The following is a 19,411-nucleotide window of genomic DNA, read 5'->3' as shown; positions in this document are numbered from 1 at the left end:
GACTGATATATGGCTGTGGGTGGGTGTAGAGGTGGTTTGTGTGTGTGTGTGGGGGTGCCAGAGGGTGGATCTAAGAGGTGGGAGCTTGGTCCGCACCTGCCTCTGACTCAGTCTGTGCCACACACACACACCTGGACAGAGGTATTACAGAGCCTTCTTCAGCTCAGGTGAGTGATAACTCGCTTTCCTAATAAATGTGCATACAAATCAATCTGTTGTGTGCACTTCAGGTGTTTAAAATGACTGTTACTGTGGGATAAAGGACCAAGTTTCTCGTGGCTGCAATGTTAATGTATGTTTTTTGAGGGGTTAGTTGATGTCTATAATGTTTATTTCTGTGTAAAATCGAAATTATTGGCATTGTCGCAATGAAAAGTTAAGTTGCTCCATTATTTAATGAAGCAAAATATAAAAGCACACATGCTCCAGTTACTATGTGTTGTAAAAGTGGGTTTAGAGGACAGATAGTACTCTGTTGTCAGTACTCTTGTTAATTGAATTCATTGCTGTACTTTAGGGGTGCTGTGGTTATCTGCCAAAAAATCATCAGGTATCAATTCTGCATTATTAGATGGACTACGCTTTCTTGCCCACATCTATAACCTGGATCACATTGTGCAAGGTTCAAGGTTAATGACTATTGGAGCGGTTGTATATTAATGAGTAACTGTCTGCTATGCCCTTATGTGCAGTGGTGCAACTCAAAGGCCCCGACACATAATAAATGAAAGCACCCGAGTACACAATTCACAGTGGCACGCTCGAACAAAACGGAGACAGCAAGGGAAATTTTTAGTCTGTTAATCTGTGTAAGTTAATGATTATAGGTCAGGAGATGTAGAGGGGCTTGTGAAAAGTATGTGTGTGTTTGTGAGGGATGGAGAAAGAAAGGATGGGGTGGGGGAGGGGAGGGGAGGGGGGGAGTGGATCAATATAGCCATTAGCCTCTTAAAGTTCTCAGTGAAGATCAAGACAATCATTTTGCTCTTAAGTCTGGAACTCAGCGAGGCAATTTGTCAGGACGTGTAGAGTTTCGGAGCCTTTCAACCACCTCTCATCTAAAGTGAATAAGCCGATTTAAACGAGCCTCTAACCTAATTAAAATGTAGGGGCTATTGAAACCAAATCCACAGTTTTCAGACAGAGACCTGCTGGTGAATACTTTAATTGTCTTTATATAAAAACAAGATGCTCCTGGTTGAATTATTTAAATCAGCAGACATGGACGGATCGCCAGCTGGCGGCTGCTGCTGTCACCAGCCTTTAGTTAACTGTTTGCATTTTGTCCCTCCAGTTTTGTCGACTGAACACACACAGACCAGGCATCATGTCTTCTAAAGGTAAGCTTCACTGCAGCTGAACTGCTGATTATCCACAAACAGGGGATGAGTGAGACAGCCACTTTAACATGACACAGTTTGAGTGACATAATACCTTCAAGGTCACAGTCGTTCTTGGTTTTCCGATTCTGAGTCAGAACCACTGACAACTGTGTGTAAATCATGTACCTGAGTAGTGCATGGATGACTTATTAACTGTCTCTCTAACAACAGAGACATATCTATGGCAATGAAGAACAACAATATGAAACTTAAAATAGGTGTCCCCTGATAATCCTCACAGTCAGGGTTGTCTCAGTTTACTTAAAAGGGCCAATATGTAAGGATTTTATCTGAAATCAACCAAAATTATCAACAGTGAAGTAAGAGCCTTTTTTACATTATGATGTCCATGTATTGTGTTGCAGAGACTACCATGTCTACCCATGTCCATTTTCTGTCTATCCCCAGGTGCAGACATTGACTATGACGCAGACTTTGTATATGGTGAGTAACGGCAACATTGAAAGTATATCTGCTCAGATGAAGAAATTAAATATTTACTTTGTGCCCGCGCTCTAAAAAGAGAGAATGTAGAAAGCATGAACAGAATAAAGGGTGTTTCTGCCAGCACAGAGATTAGGTGGGCAAACACAATAGGCATGTTGGAGGTTTAAGCTGCATTTCTCCTGAAAGTACCCAGAACTTTTAGTACCAGGAACTACTTTTCAAGCAGCAACCTTCTTCTCATTTTTGTCTGCGTCCCTTTGGCTGTCTAAAGACCCTCAAATAGGGCGAATTAGTCTGCTGCATGTGTATAGCATCTGTCGGTCACATGCTTTCTTCTGTAAATACATATTAGTACATTAGAAAAAACAATTGTTTGTGGCTGCAGATTTTTTTTAAATGGTGGCTGAAATAAAATGCAAGTAGTCAACTAATCAGAAATGTTCAGCTTCTAAGTTCCTGTTCTTTTGGAAAGTACTACATCAGAGCAGGGACTTTTTATGATCTAAAATAATATCCCCGATACTTAATTCAGGGTAATTTAGGTTTCGGTGATGGAAACGAGTTCCTCCAAAGGTTCCTAGTCCTTAGGGAAAGTTCCTTGGGTGGAAATGCAGATCTGTTGGAACAAAATAGGAGGAGTACCAGGAGCTGGGGAGTAAAATGTGCATGTGATAACGGAAAATAGAAGGAGAAGAGAAAACCACACACAGGTTGAAAAGGTGTGAAGGAAAGCGAAGGAGGAAGTCTAAGACGCTGTAAAATGAGAGGGAATTGAGGGGGTACAGAAATAGTTGCCATACGTGAAAGTGATGTTGTGGTGATAATGTCCTATGTGACTTTTTAGACTACCACACACTACGTGTCGGAGGTCTGGTCTTCGCCGGGGTCATTGTGTTCCTTTCCATCATTCTGTTGGCAGGTAAGTCAACAACTACATCCTGTGTAGGCTATGTGAGAGAAAAGGTACAGTCTGGTACAGGAAGTGAAAATACAGACGGAAGACAAAACAGTGTGAAACAGAAGAGCTGAGCTGTGTGAAACGGGCTGAGATTCTATCATACAGTATGTTGCTGTACAGAGCGGCTGAATGCAAACAAAAGTGCCTCTAAAACCATTTTCAGTGAGTGAAGGGTGTATCTGAAATGTATCTCTTGCTCCCATCTCGAAGCTCTGTTTCTGTCATTGTTGTTATCAGAGGAGCTTTGTTTGAAAAAAAAGCACAATAGTTCTGAGCTTTGAGAAAAACTAATCACTTCATCTATTTTTTTTTCTCTCTAAAGGCAACAAGATCACCAACTGTGGCAAATCCAAGGTAAGGAAACAAACAGCTGACATAAAATATGACTTTATAGTGACATCTGCTGGTCGTATAGATTATTAAAAATGACAGACTTAACTTCTGTAAACTTTCAGGTCAAATGTGACAGACTAGCTGAACATGAGACAAAATGAAAAATACTGTATATTAGCAGGCTTTAATCCCCAGATACCCATTACAACTGCGGCTTTATCGTTTACAGCCAAGGCCTGCTGGAGAGGACTGAGCTGAGCAGAACCAGCCGGGAACCAGGAGAGTGCCAGAATGTGCTATAATGCTGTTATGTGTGTGAGAATATAAGGCTTTTGTATTAATAAAGTGTACATAACCTTGATGTATTTGTGTTTATTTGATGTCACTGCTACTCTGGATTATTATTACATTATTCATTAAAATACCCAGCATTATTTTAAAATAGAAAAGTCCACCTTGAGTTAAGTAAATGTAAGTATTGTGCCGATAATGCTTCTAGATTTACCAAGCAATTTAGAGGTATAACAGCAACGATATAAAGCAGAAACCACAATATACATGGCTGTTGTAAAAAAGGTCTATACCCCCACCCGTCCACACACCCGTCCCCTCTTCTCATCATCTAACTGGCCTACTCTGCCCGCTCTCACCTGTTTCGACTCTCCCTCATCAGCCCTGCAGATACTGTTTCAGTATTTGAGTTTTTGTTATCGAGACCTGTTTCCTGCCTGCCTGCCTTCTGGTCTGCTTGTAAGGTTCTGCAGTAAATCACTGAAGCTTCTCCTGTCATCAGCTTTCGGGTCCAAAACCTGTTGATCTGCACTTGATCAGCTTGGATCAAGTCCACTGCACTGAAATGACAAATCAGTTGGTACAGCAGGCATCTCATGTGCAGAGGCTGTGTCCTCGCTGCAGCGGCCCAGGGTTCGAGTCCGACCCGTGGTCCTTTGTTGTGTGCCATCCTGCTTTCTGTCACTTCTCAATGCTGTCCTATCAATAAAGCCATGAAAAGGCCAGCAAATACATCACTCAATGCCATAAACAGGCCACTGTATGTCTACCATGTATTAAACTTGCTTCATCACTTTACATTTTTACTTGCAGGATCTTTAAACAAAGCTTTCCTGTAAAAATTGTGTAATATTATATCCATTCAGCAGTGCTTGATTTGAAATGGTGCACTTAAAGGTGGTAAATTTGTTAAGGCTTTATGACAAAAGGTTTTTACCACGGTTTTATCGGAACACCTCATTTGGTTCCTCAGACTTGCGGTAACAACAACGATCACAAGGTGGCGTCATGAGACCAGCGTGGCCGCAGGAGGAAGCGCTTGCCCGGACACGGCTTCCCTCGACAGGCCGGTGAAGAAGTGAAAGCCGCTGACTGTCTGACGGAGGGAAGTCATATGACCCCGAGCACTGTGGGAAAAGAAACAAGAAGGCAGGTGGGAAACAGCTTTGATAATCAAAAAGTTGTGATGGATGGTCACGGATGCTATCAGGAACAATAAATCAGACAATCTGAGTGATGTTAGTGCTGCAGATTACATCAGAAAAGGAAATAAAAACAAGTAGACGCATCATAAATTCACCACAGAGACAGGAGAATAAAAATGGAGACTTTCTTGAATCATATCAGATGGGCAGCAGCAGACCTCCCTCGGTGGTCCCAGCTTGATAAGGGCAGCAAGTCTTGTGTTTTTGGTTGAGGAGAAGGCCTCCATCATGCAGCAGCTCCGAGCTCCTCTCCCTGCTCTCCAAACAGGACGTCCCCGTTACATCAGAGGCAGCCAGAGCACACCACACTGTGTTTTCACCGCTGCAGCAGAGATGACAAAGCGCATTAATCATCCCGCACAAAACTGCGCCTGATTAATTATCCCTGAATAAATAAGTCGTTACAGGCAGAGACAGGAGCTGTCAACCGGGAGAGTCCCAAGGACCCCCTGCTCTCTCTCTCTCTCTCTCTCTCTCTCTCTTTTAACAATTTAATGACTTTATTAACATGGAAACAACATAAAATAAATAAATTAAAAACATTTAAAACGCCAAGGCAACATAGTATTTGGACACCTAAACAGTAATATTATAAACAATTGTTCAAATACAGCAAATCAACGTCAATAAAAACTCAGTCAAAATCAAATCAAAATGCACGCGAATGTGGTCAAAAGATCACATTGCAACTATTTTGACGGACATCAGATCATTTTTGCATCACGACACTGTTCTTAGACCCTCGATTCAAGTGAGGAAAAACTTTTCAACAGGAGGGAAAAAAGGATGGAAGAAACCTCAAGAAGAGCCACAGAGGAGGGATCCCTCTCCCAGGACATGCAGTAGATACCACATGTACAGAATAGAGCAACACAATCACAGTTTATAAAATAAATAAGACCCCTAGTTCAAGTAAGGAACAACTCAGGAGGAATTGTTAAAGTCATTAAAACTAGGAGCATCTCTGTCTCAGCCTCACCTGTTGAACAGTGACCATATGTTTGGTTTTTCTTTTGGTTGCCATGATTCTTCTTGTCTTCCCTTTTCAATCGCCAGTTTTTTGGCCACTGAGGCTGCGCTTGGTTTGGATTTATCTCTGCTCCCTGACAGAGGAGAGATATTCTGGTCGGTCATAATCTCTTTTTAATCTACTTTGGGTTTTAGTTTCTTCTTTCCGATATTTCAAACAGGGTTCTTCCCATTGTGTTACCATCTGAGTGGTGTTTGGAAAGCAGTGTGTGTCTGAGCGACATCTGACGTAGGGGACCGTTGTCTGGGCTCAGCTCTTTGGTTTTGGAGGGTGATTTAAGGTGATTAAAAAAATTGAGTGCTTAGTTAATTATCAGTGGGTATCTGCCTTTTTCTGACTTTTCCTTGTGGTGCATTCACTGCCATGTTGAAACTGATGCTGTCATGGTTATACCAAGGTAAAGTAGGCGTAACTCAGACTATGTTGAATGTTATGTATATTTATGGTTAGCTGGTATTTGTTCCCCTGATACCTGGGGCGTTTTTGAAGAAAATAAGAACTGAGTATTGTATAATATAGCAGTATTTTCTTCTCTCGTCGCTCTTTCAGCTGAATTTGTGGGAAAATGAAGGACCGAGCTGTAGAAGTCAGCACAGCCCGCGGACAAGTGGTGAAAGCAGGTGGTTTTACCAGTTGGCCCCCTCAGAGCCTCGGGTCAGCTGCTTTCCATAAGGGCTGAGGCAGTTGAGGTAAGCATGAGAGGCCATTTATCACACAGTTGACTAGAGCTGATAACATCATGCACACACAGAAACAAATGCAGACCACGCTTGACAGGTGTGAGAGGGCTGATAAGTTACTGTTCCCATAAGCATTTCGGATGACTACTAACTGCTGAGGCAGAAGACATCAGGGCGACTGCAGGTGGAGAGTGGATCAAATGTGTTTTTATTGCGTGGATGGATTTGAACCAACATTTTAAAAGGCGGGGTGTTACCTGAACACTTAATGAGAAGCGGCTGAAACACTGAAGCGGCACACTGTTTCTCTGTTGGTGGCTGTGTTTAGTTTTAACAGGCCTGAAATAGGTTTGCAGTTTTAATAATGCACCTTTAGTTGGAGTTGAGATGATCTCTGCAGTTCTCTGAGTCATCTCATGTTGCTTGAAATTCTGTAGTGGAAGTATTAAGTTTTACTTAAGTAAACGTGTGTAGGTATTATCAGCAAAGTGTACTTAAAGCAGTGTATTTCACTGCCGTCCCTGGGGGCCCACTGACCTGCCTGTTTTAGTCATTTCCCTGCCTCAGCCCACCTGATTCAAATGATCAGCTCGTCATCAAGCTCTGCTGTCCCCTGATAACAACACACTCATTTGAATCAGGTGCGTTGGGGCAGGGAAACGTTTAAAACATGCAGGTCAGGTTCATTTTAAACAAACAAGGGCACAGATACAAATCTGTATTTACTTATATCTTCAGATGAGGACTTGATTCACCCGATAATTAAATATAATCTGCAGTGTCCATGTTCATGGTGATGAAGGAACATGTTGTCATCCAGATCAACAATGTGGCTTTTTGATGTTTTTTAATCCAGAAAAAGCTTCAGTATCAGGCTTTGGCTGCACAGATATGCTTAGTAGTCAGATCAATTCATTGCTTTGGTCTTTTTTAATGGGATTTGTTGATTATAAAATACAGAATATGATCAGATTTGAATCAGTGATCCCTTCTCTGTGTGGTCGCTGCCTGGTTTAGATGAATAACATCATAGTCAACAGACAAACAAGTCACAGTTTCTTAAAAGATACAGATGATTTAGGTTCAGTTTCATATTCTTGTAGTTGTTCAAGCTGAAGGCTTAAATAAGCTTTTCTCTGTTGTTCAGCAGCAGCATTTTGTTGTTGTGAGTGTGTACTGTGTGTAGGTTTGTGTGTGAGCTTGTGTGTGTGTGTGTGTGTGTGTGTGGAGAACAGGTTCGGCAGTAATATACAGGTACAGGAGTTTTAAAGCGTGGGAAAGTGATAAGATCAAAGCACGGAGGGTCAAGATGGAAAGTCTGCCCTCAGCTAAGCTCCACAGCGTCCTTGCACACCTGCCAACTCTCTCCCTCTCTCGCATCAGTTTATTGTTGACTTAATGTGATGTAACAGACCAGAACTGTAAGGATTTGAGTGTCAACAGCAGTTTTATTTATTTGTTCATCCCTTATTTATGTATGGTGCTGATATATGACAACAGACTTCACATGCACAGTTATTATAGCCAACTAGGTATTAGTTTTATAGTATGACCAGTACCTTGAAGGACATCGACCTTGATTGTAAACTGTTTTTAATGTTAATCGACTACGTTTTGTATCATTACGTTACTTTATTTTTTTGTCACCCAGCCGTTTTTCTCACCACCATTGGCCACGCTACTGTGTGTACAATAACAGCACTTTGTGACAAGCTCACCCTCTTACTGCCTTCAGGTGTGCATTGAATGAACACACCTGTCAGTGCTTTCTGTATGTAGGACTGGTGTATGGCATTAATCTACCTCTAAAATGTTTTGACTAATGGAAGTCAGGGGGCTGGGTTTTTGGGTCCCCAGTGACTTCCCCATGTCCTACCTGCTTCTCATTTATCAAAAATCATGACCAATTATTTGACCTTTGACCCTAAAATGCAGATACTTCAACCTGTCTTTGTATAAGCTGAAAAAGATACATAGGCAGTGCACCAGTAAAGTGCAGTAAAGACAATCCTCTTCTTGTCTTCTTCCTGAGAAAATCTAAATCTAATTTAATTTCTTATCACATTATATCTTGTTTTAATGTTTGTATGTTTAAAAAGTTTAAACAGATGAGCAATTAGGGAAAACGGAAACAATCCTCAAGTAATATTTTGTGAGGTTTCACCTATTAAAATGGCTTGATATACTTAGCGTCATTGTAAAATTGATGTAAATGCTCTCATACAAAATAATCTAGTCCCTGTCTTAATAGACAGCTGTCACAGTAACTGCAGCCAGAGCTCAGAAAAACCAGAAAAACCAGAAAAACCAACGGCACTTTCTGCTGTACTTGGTTGGACTTGATAGTTACTGCAATTTTTACATCGCCGTTTCTCTAAGAAAACAACCTGTACTCCTGTCCTGGATTAATAATGCCTGGCCCCAGGTTTTATGTTTGTCAGTTAGTTCGTTGTAATTTGACTAAACCTTTCTCAGGCGTATGAACTTTATGGGCACTATCAGGAAAAACTAAAACAGCGACATATCGTGACACGGAGCTGGTCAACTGCTGAACCACAGCCACAAGATTTGGAGGCATGGCCCTCTTCAGTTGATGTTGTACTTCAGTTGTGTAAATTCCCTTGTAAATGTGCAATTAGTCAAAACCAACTGAAATCCACTTGTTTGGTTGGTAATCTGTCTTTGTCAGGAACAATGCTAAGGCACCTATTATTTAAAAATGATGAGGAAACAAGCAAGTAAAAGATGTGTTGTGCACTGTGGCAGTGGTTTGAAGTGTGTCTGGTGGGTTATTTTGTCAAATTCTTTTTAATTTAAGTCGAAGTTAACAGATATTTTAAAAGAAACTCTCTTCGCTGCTTTAGATTCTTTGAATAATCAAATTTCCCTGAAGTGAGAGGGAATTGATCTGCAGGGCAGACTTTCGCCGTTATTGATCTTTAGACTGAGACCTTGAATTGGAGTCACTACTTGAAAACTTTGAGAAGTCAGCATTAGATCTTCTAATGATAACATCTTTAATTGTGACCACTGGGTGTCACTAGATATCTCTGATCAATATCTCTGTACAAGCCACAACCATATCCACCTGACTCACGCTTTAATGTATTCAGATTCAAAAGATAAATGTTAATCCTTTACCGAGCTGTTCAAATTTCATTTGTCTCGTTATGCTTGAGGAACACAGTCGAAGTCAGAAAGTGTGTTTGTGTGTCACCCACTGCGGAGCGAGAGCAGCGGGTCTCTAGGTTGGTCCCACAGAGGACGCCTCCAGCGGCAGCCATCTTGGAAGCGGTGGTATCGCCCTGGCACGGTGTGTTTTTTGTCTGCGGGCGTTCTGTCTGCCTCAGAATCGCACCGTTCCCCATCTCCAAATTTTTTTTTTTTTTTGTCTTTCTCTTTTTCCAGTCTCATCGTCTTCCTCCCCCATCTCCCTCGCCTCCCTCCTCCTCAGCCATGCAAATAGTCTCATTTGCAAACGTGAAAAAACAAGTGAGAGGGGGAGAGAGAGAAATGGAGAGCTGAACCTCCAGCAGAAGAAGGTGCCCCCCTACACACACACACCACCTCCGCCCCTCACCCCATCCTCTCGTTATCCTCCCCAGCTCATTTGAATAAATTAACACCCCTTGATGTCTTGTGTGCACGCGCACGTACTCTCATGCAAAAACCACACAAGCACGTACACACTCGAGCAAACACTCCCAAACACACTGTAGGGTAGGAGAGCAGCCAGAAATATATGTCCTGCACTTTGCCGCCATGTAGACACATGCTGACACACGCACACATCCTCTGATGTGCTGATACACTCTCACACATCTGCCACAACAATCACGCGTGCTTGGTTAAAGGCAAACACACACCATTGGTCGGCACCTTTCCCGTTAGTGTACTGCAGCACGGCGGTGTGTGATTCATATTAGCCTAATGCAGAGGCTCGTTCGTACACGGCGGCATGCGGAGCTAGCTTGGCGGCCCCCACTGAGGAGAAGCAGCTCTGCGGCACGTTGTGGTTTTGACAATGTTCAGGGCTGACACTTCACAAAAACTGCAGTTCTTTGCGTGCCATTATGTGGCTTTAAAGGAACACAACCCCTCCGTTTGACCCATCGTCGGGTAATTCGCCTCCAGCTCTTCCAGCCCCGTTCCTGCAGCTCTCTCCTCATTCTCGTTTGGATCCCGGTGACCTTGCGCAGAGCTGAGCAGCAGCACCGTGTGCCCTCTTCGTCTCCTAATTCTGACCTTGCCGAGGTTTCATCGGGCCGGGGGCTGTGCATTAATACTGGATACATTAGCGCTAATATGATCCTAGCATGTAGTCAGGGCCTGAGGGGAGCTTTGATTGTCTGAGCATTAACATTAACATCCACATTAACTTATCCGCCTCATCACTCTCTCTGTCTGCCCCTCACCCTCCCCTCCCTCTGCTTTCTGTTGCCCTGCTCACCCGTTTTTTTCCTCCTCAGTCAACAAACTCTCTTCCTTTCACTCCCCTCCTTTCCTATCTCCTTCCCTATCTCCAGGCAACGACAGAGCAGAGTGATGGAGATGGAGATGAGTCACGTGGCCTCACTGTGTTTTTCTATTTTTTATTTTTATTTTAGTGGTGTGGTGGCAGCCTGTCCTGGGTCCTGTCCTCGGTGACAGTCGCTCGAGCTGTCTGGGAGCTGCTTGCCTTTTCTGCGGCCTGGCTGGCCCAGCTCAGCCTGTCAGCCCCCATGATGATCACTGGCTGACATACAGTACAACCTGCTTGGCGCTGTCAGGCCGACTCACATCAGCCCTTTAACCAGCTTGCCACGCTGCCTTTTGAAGTCCTGACAGAGACTTTGTGCGTTAGCGTGCGGGGCTGCTGCTGGGCGGAGCTCGGTTTGAGTGTCAAGGCGTTGGGTGCTGTGACCAGTTTGTCATTGGGAGAGGAGCGTCGAGGTGCAGAACACACGATGCTGAGGCAGATTATGTTCCCCAAGAGTACCCATATCACTCATACACTCCAGGCTGCACTTTCAAAACCTGGACTATGGTTTCGCAGCTGCATCCAGCTGCAAATGTGTCCATCCATAAGAATAATTTTACATCCGGATGTACAGAATGCATAATGGAAGTGCTCCCACTCTAAATGTGTCCCTGTCACCGTCGCGGCGCTTGTGCACGTTCGTGGGTCTGTTTGAGAGAGACAGAGAGGGTGCGTGGGTGTGTGTGTTTCCACCTGTTACATAATAGAGAGTGGAGGCAGAGTGTGCTGCCTCGCCTGCCACACTACAGCGTCTCTTCAGTGGGAGTGAGAGAGAGGCCACAGCTTGCCTCAGCTCTGTTCCACAACCAGGACTACTTCTGGTTACGCCACTCATAAAGAAAACCCCCACCACGTTATATTACAGAGAGAGACCCGGAGAGAGTGATGGCAGAGGTTATGTCAAGTGGAAAGTGTGTGCTGTCAGATAAGTAGTGCGACTGAGTGGACAATGAGGAGAGCGTCTGCGGTTGGACTGAAATGGATGACAACAACAATCAGCTGCGCTCGGGTGTTTATCTCATCATGCGTTGACGGTTCAGGTGTTGGACTAAGTGGTGATAAAAAGCAGAGGAGCATTGAACCCATGCGGTGTTGAAATCTCAGAGGCCGCATGATTCAGTTGATTGTTTTTTCCCCCTAATAATTGATTCAAGAGTGACGTACGATGGCCTGTAAACTTTTATTAAAGTCCCCCTCGAGTCAGAAACTACAGTTGAGTGTTTGAGCTTCCCCGTACAAAATGATGCACGAGACGAGGCTGTTTTCACATTTTCTGCTCAAAGCATAAATTTTTTCCGCGCTCAGTGGAAATCAGATTTTAAGAGGCGGGGCTACAGGGATAATCTGTGGCATCACAAGTAGTTTGGAAGCCAATCCTGGTCTAATATTCAGCAAACGCAAGTGTGACGTGTAGATTTGAAGCCAAGTAGGAGACATCTTGTGTCCAGCTGTTAAACTTGTGAAATGAAAATTATCTGCATATGTTACCTATAACTAGGTGCAGTTTGAAAGATTTTAATAATGGTAATTGTACTGTTTTTTTCTGCAGAAACCATGTGAAACACACTTCGGAGAATTGTTATATATGGCTGAATGCATTTGTGGAGGGAGTCCTTAAAGCTGCTATAAGGAACTTCTATCTGGTCTCAGTTTAATACCGATCCTTCTTTATGATCTACATAAGCAGAAGAGACCATCAGCGAGAAGATTAGCTATTTATGTTTAACTAAAATAGTTGTTCTTTATGCCTGTCACCGGGTCAGAGTTTCACAGCCTGAGAAAAGAAGCTGCTCTTTAGTCTGGTGGTACGGCAGTAACTCTTTTTTAAATATTTCTTTTGTCCAAAAGAGGCTGCCAGACTCAACAACAAAATAAATGTTACTTGTAGTGACTTTAAAGACAAATGCGTCCAAAACAAGAACCCCACATGTCAGTACATGGGTTGGCACAGTGGTACTCCCACTCTAGACCGTCTCCTGCTCAGGTGCTGAGCTGCAGTGTAAATACATGTAAAACAGGCTGGTGTCACTCCAGGTTGTTTCCTTCCTCACTCCTCTTGTTTGATGTCGTTTTCTGTCTGTTCCTCTCAGTATTCTTCACGATTTTATTACCATTTTTTACAGACTTGGACTCAGAAAACCGACGTCCTATAGAGGCACAGAACACACATACAGTAATGAAATGCAACTAAGTACACTTTCTCCAGTACTCTACTTTCTACTTTTTAATGTAAAACTTTGAGGTACTTTAATTGAGTATTTCCATTTTCTGCCTGTCTGTACTTCCACTCCACCACACTTTGAAGGGAAATATTCTACGTTTACATCTATTTTATAACTTTAGTTACTAGTTACTTTGCAGATTACATGCTGCATCAGAGCCACAGTAACACAAATTAATTTATCAAAAGGAACACTGATTCAAAAGCTGACAGTAAGTAAAAAGTACATTCAATATCAGATAATTAAGACTTTTATTAAAGTAGTATTGTAATATTTTAACAAAATACTTTTACTTTTACTCAAGTGTGACTTTTAAGTACTTTTTAGAACAGTACATAATAATACATTAAAAGTACACAGATCATCTGTAGCAGCTATCATTAATGTCATCACAGGCAGGCACTTTAAGTCCATGTCAATAACTTTACACCAACAACTGCCATACAAATATACTGTATACTGCACACTCCCTACGTATCCATGTATTTCCCCAGACTCCCTGTGGCTACCGCATCTAGTTTAATTGAATTATTGCTGTGGGAATAAAGGAGGTTTTTGCTTGGTTGGTTCTGATCTTGGGGTGTCTGTGACTCCGGCCATGTGTCTGTGAACATTTTAAGCTCTATTTTTAATAGAATACGTGATTCTGTTGTCAGTAACCAACGAAGATGGCCCTGATCAGTGCGTCTGTGTGCGCACTGCCTGTGCCCCTGGCTGTGTGTGTGTGTGTGTGTGTGTGTGTGTGTGTGTGTGTGTGTGCGTGCGTGTGTGAGACAGAGCAAATCAAAGGGAGAGATTCACGGATCGAATTTATCGACCATCTCGATCACAGCATTAGCCTGATACACACCTTTTTTAATGAAGCTGATGATCGATCACTCCCTCTTGCTGTGTTTTAATGTCAAAACTATTCAGTTTGCGTTAAATAAAAGTGACTTGAGCGCCACGAGGGTTGGTAGTGACACGCAGGTGCGCAGCGCAGAGCGCATTCCCACTCTCCCCTTGAATGAGACGGAGGCTGCAGCTTCTCCTCCTCCTCCTCCTCCTCTTCCTCCTCCTCCTCACCTGGAATCCACACTCTGAAATGTTCTTTTCTAACTTTACAATGGCACAATCTGGACGATTTTACTTTGACTCCCTGCGCGCACCGCTGCTCAGACAATGACAACTGATATATGGAAATTCTTGAGCTGATTTGCATGGGAAATACGCGCAGGCTTTTTTCCTCCAACGGCTGTTGTTTTCTTTACTTCCTTGCGTAAAAGGAACATTTAAATGACTTGTATGAGGGCACGTTTTAAACTTTGGAAGTCCATCGAGCTGCCGGATAAAGGCATCGATCCCGTGCGCGTAATCCAGAGGTCCCAGTGGTTTCCGCTCGGTCCCCCGTTAGTGCGTACAGCTCACCTCTCCATCACGGCGCATCATTAGGATACCGGGGGTGGAGCGACAGCAGCCTGTCCCGGTTAGGGGAGGAGAGAACAGGGAGCAGAGGCGGTACTTTCTCCGCGGCTCGTTTCTCGGCGCTGGAGAGTGTGGAACCAGGGCTGGAGAGACCGCCGGGGAGCATCAGCAGAACCAGTCCAGCACGGAGCCTCGCCTGGCCGACCGCTGCGCCGTGCACTCTTCTCGGGGGGACTGCACAACATTCCTGCGAAATATAACTGCTTTTAATGGCATGTGGCTTGTAACTTTACTTCTGCTGTATTCTTTGCAAGAAGGTAGGTTGGAAAATGTGTCTCTGCGAGTGATGCCTATCTGCATGCCGCCCGCTCTCCAGTGCGATGTTCAAGTTGGCCGTGCGTGTTTATTAGCTTATCAGGATGATGAATGGTGTTGGGTTGAATTGATGGAATCCTCAGAGGAGGGGCAGAGGTGTCAAATCAAACTCTAAATCACCTTTTGGAGGAAGACTGGCAACTTTTTTTTCTTTCTTTATGTTTTGAAACGATGCTCTCCTGGTTAAGCCTTCATTTTCCTCCTGGAGGAGGGCTCGGATTCCTCTCCCGTTCTCACAATGATTAGCCGATATGATTTTTTTTTTTGAGAAAAAAAAAAATTGATCATAAAGCTTCACCATGTGCATAAAATCAACGTGCACCTCATTTGGGATGCGCAGCGAGGGGAAAGCCGCCACAGATCTCCAAAAGTGCACAGTGCGTTCGTTGAAGACGAGAAAGACATTTGCATTTTGCATGATGAGTATGTGGAGGTGTCGTGAATATGGAGGCTGTTGAATAGAAGGAGAGGCTGATAAGGATCTGCGGGCGCGCGCACGGATAGACGGGGCGACCTCTGGCGCCGATGCTGGCCACAGCTGGAGGCTGTTTACTCGCAAAAGTCCGAGAGGGCAGAGGAGTTTAATGTATATGCTGACTTTTTCTGTCCCAGCACGAATTACATGTTAGTGTGCGCGTGTGTGTGAGTGTGTGTGTGCGTGCGCGCGTCAGGATGGAGGGAGGGGAGGAGAGGGGGGGGGTCTCTCGGGGGTTAGAGCACCCTTTTTATGAGTTATTTATTTTGAAAGGAGCACTGAAATAGAGTATAAACACCAGTGTGTGTGTGTGTGTGCGCGTGTGTGTGTGGCAGCCAGGGTCAATACATTTTATGAGAGACGTGTGAACTGTTGCTGGGGGTATTGAGCGCTGGCCTTTAATTTGCAGATAATGTGCCCCAGTTGGGATATTTAAAAGACGAGGCCGTCTATCAGCCCACAGTTTGTTATTTTCTTTGATAAAAAAAAAAAAAAAAAAAATGTAGGAGTGTCGGTGTGTGCAGACTCAGTTGTTATCATCACCCTGGTCTAATTATTCATCCACCATTTTCTGTGGCACCAGATTCTGCTGATTGGCTTCGCTCTAAATGCTGCAGATGGGAGAGAATGATCCAGTCAGCCTGTGTTGTACATACAATCTTCTTTTCTTTTCTTTTGTTTCATTTCAATTTCTACCACTTCGTAACAAACACACAGTGGGAATGAAGAACCAAGATTTTATAATTTTTGAATTCATTTTCATCCATTTTCTTCACGCACGAGCCTTTCAGCTGAACACACCTCATTGTAAAAAAACCTCATTTGGTAACAAATCTGTCAGAATATGAGGCATTTGTTCAGAGCGGTGGGTGTGTTTCGTGCTCCTGGTCTCCATCATTGGCCTTGGCAGTGCCCTCTGCCAGGCTGCAGCTGCGGCGAGGACTTCTGGGCTGTTTTTGTTGTATGTAATTGGATTACAGGGTCTATTTCGATTATACACACTGTACATCGCCCTGTCCCGTGACTGAACGAGATGTACTGTGTGTCTGTGTGTGTGTGTGTGTGTGGTGAGAGGAGGAGGAGGAGGAGGAGGGTTGGGGGCTGCAAACAGCCACTGGAGCGGAAAGAGTGCTTGAGATGGGAGAGATGTAGATAACGCAGTGGAAAACAAACTTCCATTTTCTGTTGTTTTTCAACGCCATGTTCCGCTCATTCTGCACGAATCCACTGCGACTTAATGCCTCGCGTGGCCGCGGTGTGTTTTAGACGTGTGTGATTTTTAATAAACTTTATTTTAAGGGGGGAAAGGTAGGTCTGTTATCATACATGCATATGCATTAGTACTGCGTATTTTCCTGGCTTGGCCGCGCCTCCCAGAATGGCACACACTCCTCTGCTTATGTTTTCTTTCTTTTCTTTTTTACACCAGCATGAGAATATATTTCAGATCACACCACTGCATATTTTTTCCCAGAGAATTTAGTCACTTCTTTTTTTCTGCCATTAACTCGACATTCATAAGGTTATTACTGACCGTTTGTTGCTTTGCTTTGGCTGCATATCAACACACCTGCACCCATGAGTGCGGAGAGGAGGGGGGAGAGGAGAGGAGAGGAGAGGAGAGGAGAGGGATGGATAGATGGATAGATAGAGGGAGGAGAGGAGGAGGAGGGAAGGGGGGATACACTCATCCTTCTTTGTCATGATTTGGGAGGCTGCTTGTCATTTTATGGAAATAAAATTGAGACAAACTCAGCTGAGGGCTGCGTGGGAATCTGCTTTTAAGGCCTGATAGGCCAGAACAGGGCCTGAGAAACTGGAAAGGGCTTAAATAATTACAGCAATGAATATATTGTTAAGACAGTCAGAAAAACGACAGTCGCTTTGGTGTGGGATTTAGGGAGATTCAGACAGTGATTGTGCAAATTTGAAGTAAAAAAAAAAATAAAAAAAAAAAAAAATGCCGCGGAGTGATGGGGATGGAGTGAGAGCTCTTGCTATAATTATTTCATCAATTAATGTGATTCCGGTTTTATCCAGTTTCGGTCGACAGGCCCCTCTGCAACACACACTCGACATTAAACTGGATATTGACTGTGTTACAGTGTTGATCCTGCAGAGATGGAGAAAACCTTGGCGTCTATTTTATGCATGCACTTTATTTTTATTTGTGCATTTTGTGGACCAAGGACCTTTTTCATTTAATTATTGTGTGTTTGTGCGCGCGCGTGTGTGTGTGTGTGTGTGTGTGTGTCTATCTGATCAGATGAAATGTCATCACTTGTGCCATTTTCTTTTCTCGATTTCATGAAATAAAACATCAACTTTCACGACCATAATCATACACAAATGAAGTATGAAGTGCAGTGTTGGTCTCACCTGCTGTCAGACCATCTGCAGGTGTAGTTCAGAGTGTTTTCAGGTGCTCCTGCGTGTTCTCGAGGCCGGCCTGAGCCGCTCATCTGCGGCGTTGCAGACCACGGGCTGTGTGTAAATGTGGAATCAAAACAGATACCGACTAGAGGAGAATTGCTTTGAGGGGGAGCCCAGTAATTGCGGTATGAGTCAGACTCTGGTGGCTACTAGGCTACACCCGCACGATGCTCTCAGAGATTGTTGCGTCTGGGTTGGACAACTGAGGCTTCAGCGGATGATGGAAGACAACAACTTCCTCTCTCCCTCTGTCTCTGTCTTTTTATATCACGGTGTGAGAGCCGGGTGGATTAGTGTGAAGAAGGCTGTGTGACGTGTCGTTGAAGATTGACTATGTTGGTCTATTTGAAGCAATAAAAGTTGATTTGTGTCAGAACTTGGAGATGGCGAGGGTGTGCGTAAAAGTTTCGGCTGTTGCGTCAGCGAGGTCACACACAGCTCAATCATTTTCAAACACCTACAAAGTTATATGAGAGGATTTGTTTGTGAACAAAAATCGAGAATTTAGATAGTATTCCCCCACAATCTATCCATTGCGCATCGCTCCAATAACGCACGATCGTTTCCAAAAAAAGTCCCATTGGATCCCAACACGAAAAGGGGGGCTCTATATGTCTTACTTCTCCTGCTCCGAGTCCCGCTGCGCCTGCTCTACCTGTCAGTTTCCTCGGAGAGAGACGGGTATAATAGCTACATGTCACTCTCAGGTTAACTCGCCTCCCTCGTTGTGCTCCGGCGAGCAAAGCCTGTTTTCATTGTCGAGCGTTGGCGCTCCGCTTTTTGCATTTAAACCACTGAACATGTCCATCTGAACAAGTCATATATTTAGCGTGAACATTTTTTTTGATCTTGAAACACATGAACACATTAGCCAATGAGATAATGGTTTAGTTGTGGTATTGTCTTCAAGGCTTATTCAAGCAGTTCTACTATTTTTCTTTTTCGCTTAAGAGAGAGTTTTTTTTTTTTTGGTAATAAGTTAACGATCGCGCACTCACCACTCTCAAAAAACAATCCCAGCTGTTCCCAAATATCTGTTTATCATCACACAGCTGTAGTCCATAGCAACAACATTGTGACTGCACTAAGCCTTCACTCACACACACACACACGCGCACACACACACACACGCGCGGATGTTTACCGCTCAGTCAACAGGTTTTACGCACAACAGTGGTGTCCGGTAGCCCGGTGCCCTCTCCATTACGCACGGAGAAAGATTCAGGCTCCTGTCTTGAAATCACAAAAGAATCCAACAATCACACTTCAGCATCTCACAATCAACTCTGTCTGTCACTCTGCCTCTCTTTCTCTATTTCTCCTTGCTCTGCTTACTATCAAACAATTTATGGCCCTGTCTCTGAGGGAGAATAGGAAAGGAGGAAAAAAAAACCCCACATCTCTACAAATCTGACACTCACTTCAACAGCGGAAATCATCCTTTTGAAGTGGGAGATGTGAATTTTCAAATGCTGAAATGGCTGCTGCCTAATATTTGACTGACACTGCACAAACTGTGTATAGGGGTTGTTTACCACCACCTACCCTGCTCTCTCCCCTGTATATGTGTGTGTGTTTGTGTGTGTGCAGATGCAAAGTGTATTCACATCCCTAATATCATGCCATGCAGTTTTCCTGTCTTCACTACAGCGCAATG

At 43.8% G+C, this 19,411-nt stretch overlaps 1 protein-coding gene and 1 long non-coding RNA gene across 4 annotated transcripts in view; both read left to right on the top strand.

Annotated features, from left to right (window-relative positions):
- The first annotated feature begins 118 nt into the window (after positions 1 to 118).
- LOC311255939 lies at positions 119 to 3,481 on the top strand. Its single transcript, XR_014622414.1, has 6 exons — positions 119 to 167; positions 1,295 to 1,340; positions 1,791 to 1,826; positions 2,674 to 2,748; positions 3,110 to 3,141; positions 3,350 to 3,481. It is a non-coding gene; the product is annotated as an uncharacterized lncRNA (long non-coding RNA).
- Positions 3,482 to 14,608: 11,127 nt separating this feature from the next.
- Positions 14,609 to 19,411, top strand: part of dscaml1 (Down syndrome cell adhesion molecule like 1) — a 105,346-nt gene continuing 100,543 nt past the window's right edge. For all 3 annotated transcript variants that reach the window (XM_084351693.1, XM_084351692.1, XM_084351694.1), the window contains exon 1: positions 14,609 to 14,788. In XM_084351693.1, coding sequence (XP_084207819.1) covers positions 14,746 to 14,788 — 43 coding nt within the window. In that variant the 5' untranslated portion in view covers positions 14,609 to 14,745. The remainder of the gene's footprint in view (positions 14,789 to 19,411) is intronic.

Source organism: Pagrus pagrus (assembly GCF_965226575.1).
Source record: "Pagrus pagrus genome assembly, chromosome: 4".
Lineage (NCBI taxonomy): Eukaryota > Metazoa > Chordata > Actinopteri > Spariformes > Sparidae > Pagrus > Pagrus pagrus.
This window is presented reverse-complemented; position numbering and strand designations above follow the sequence as displayed.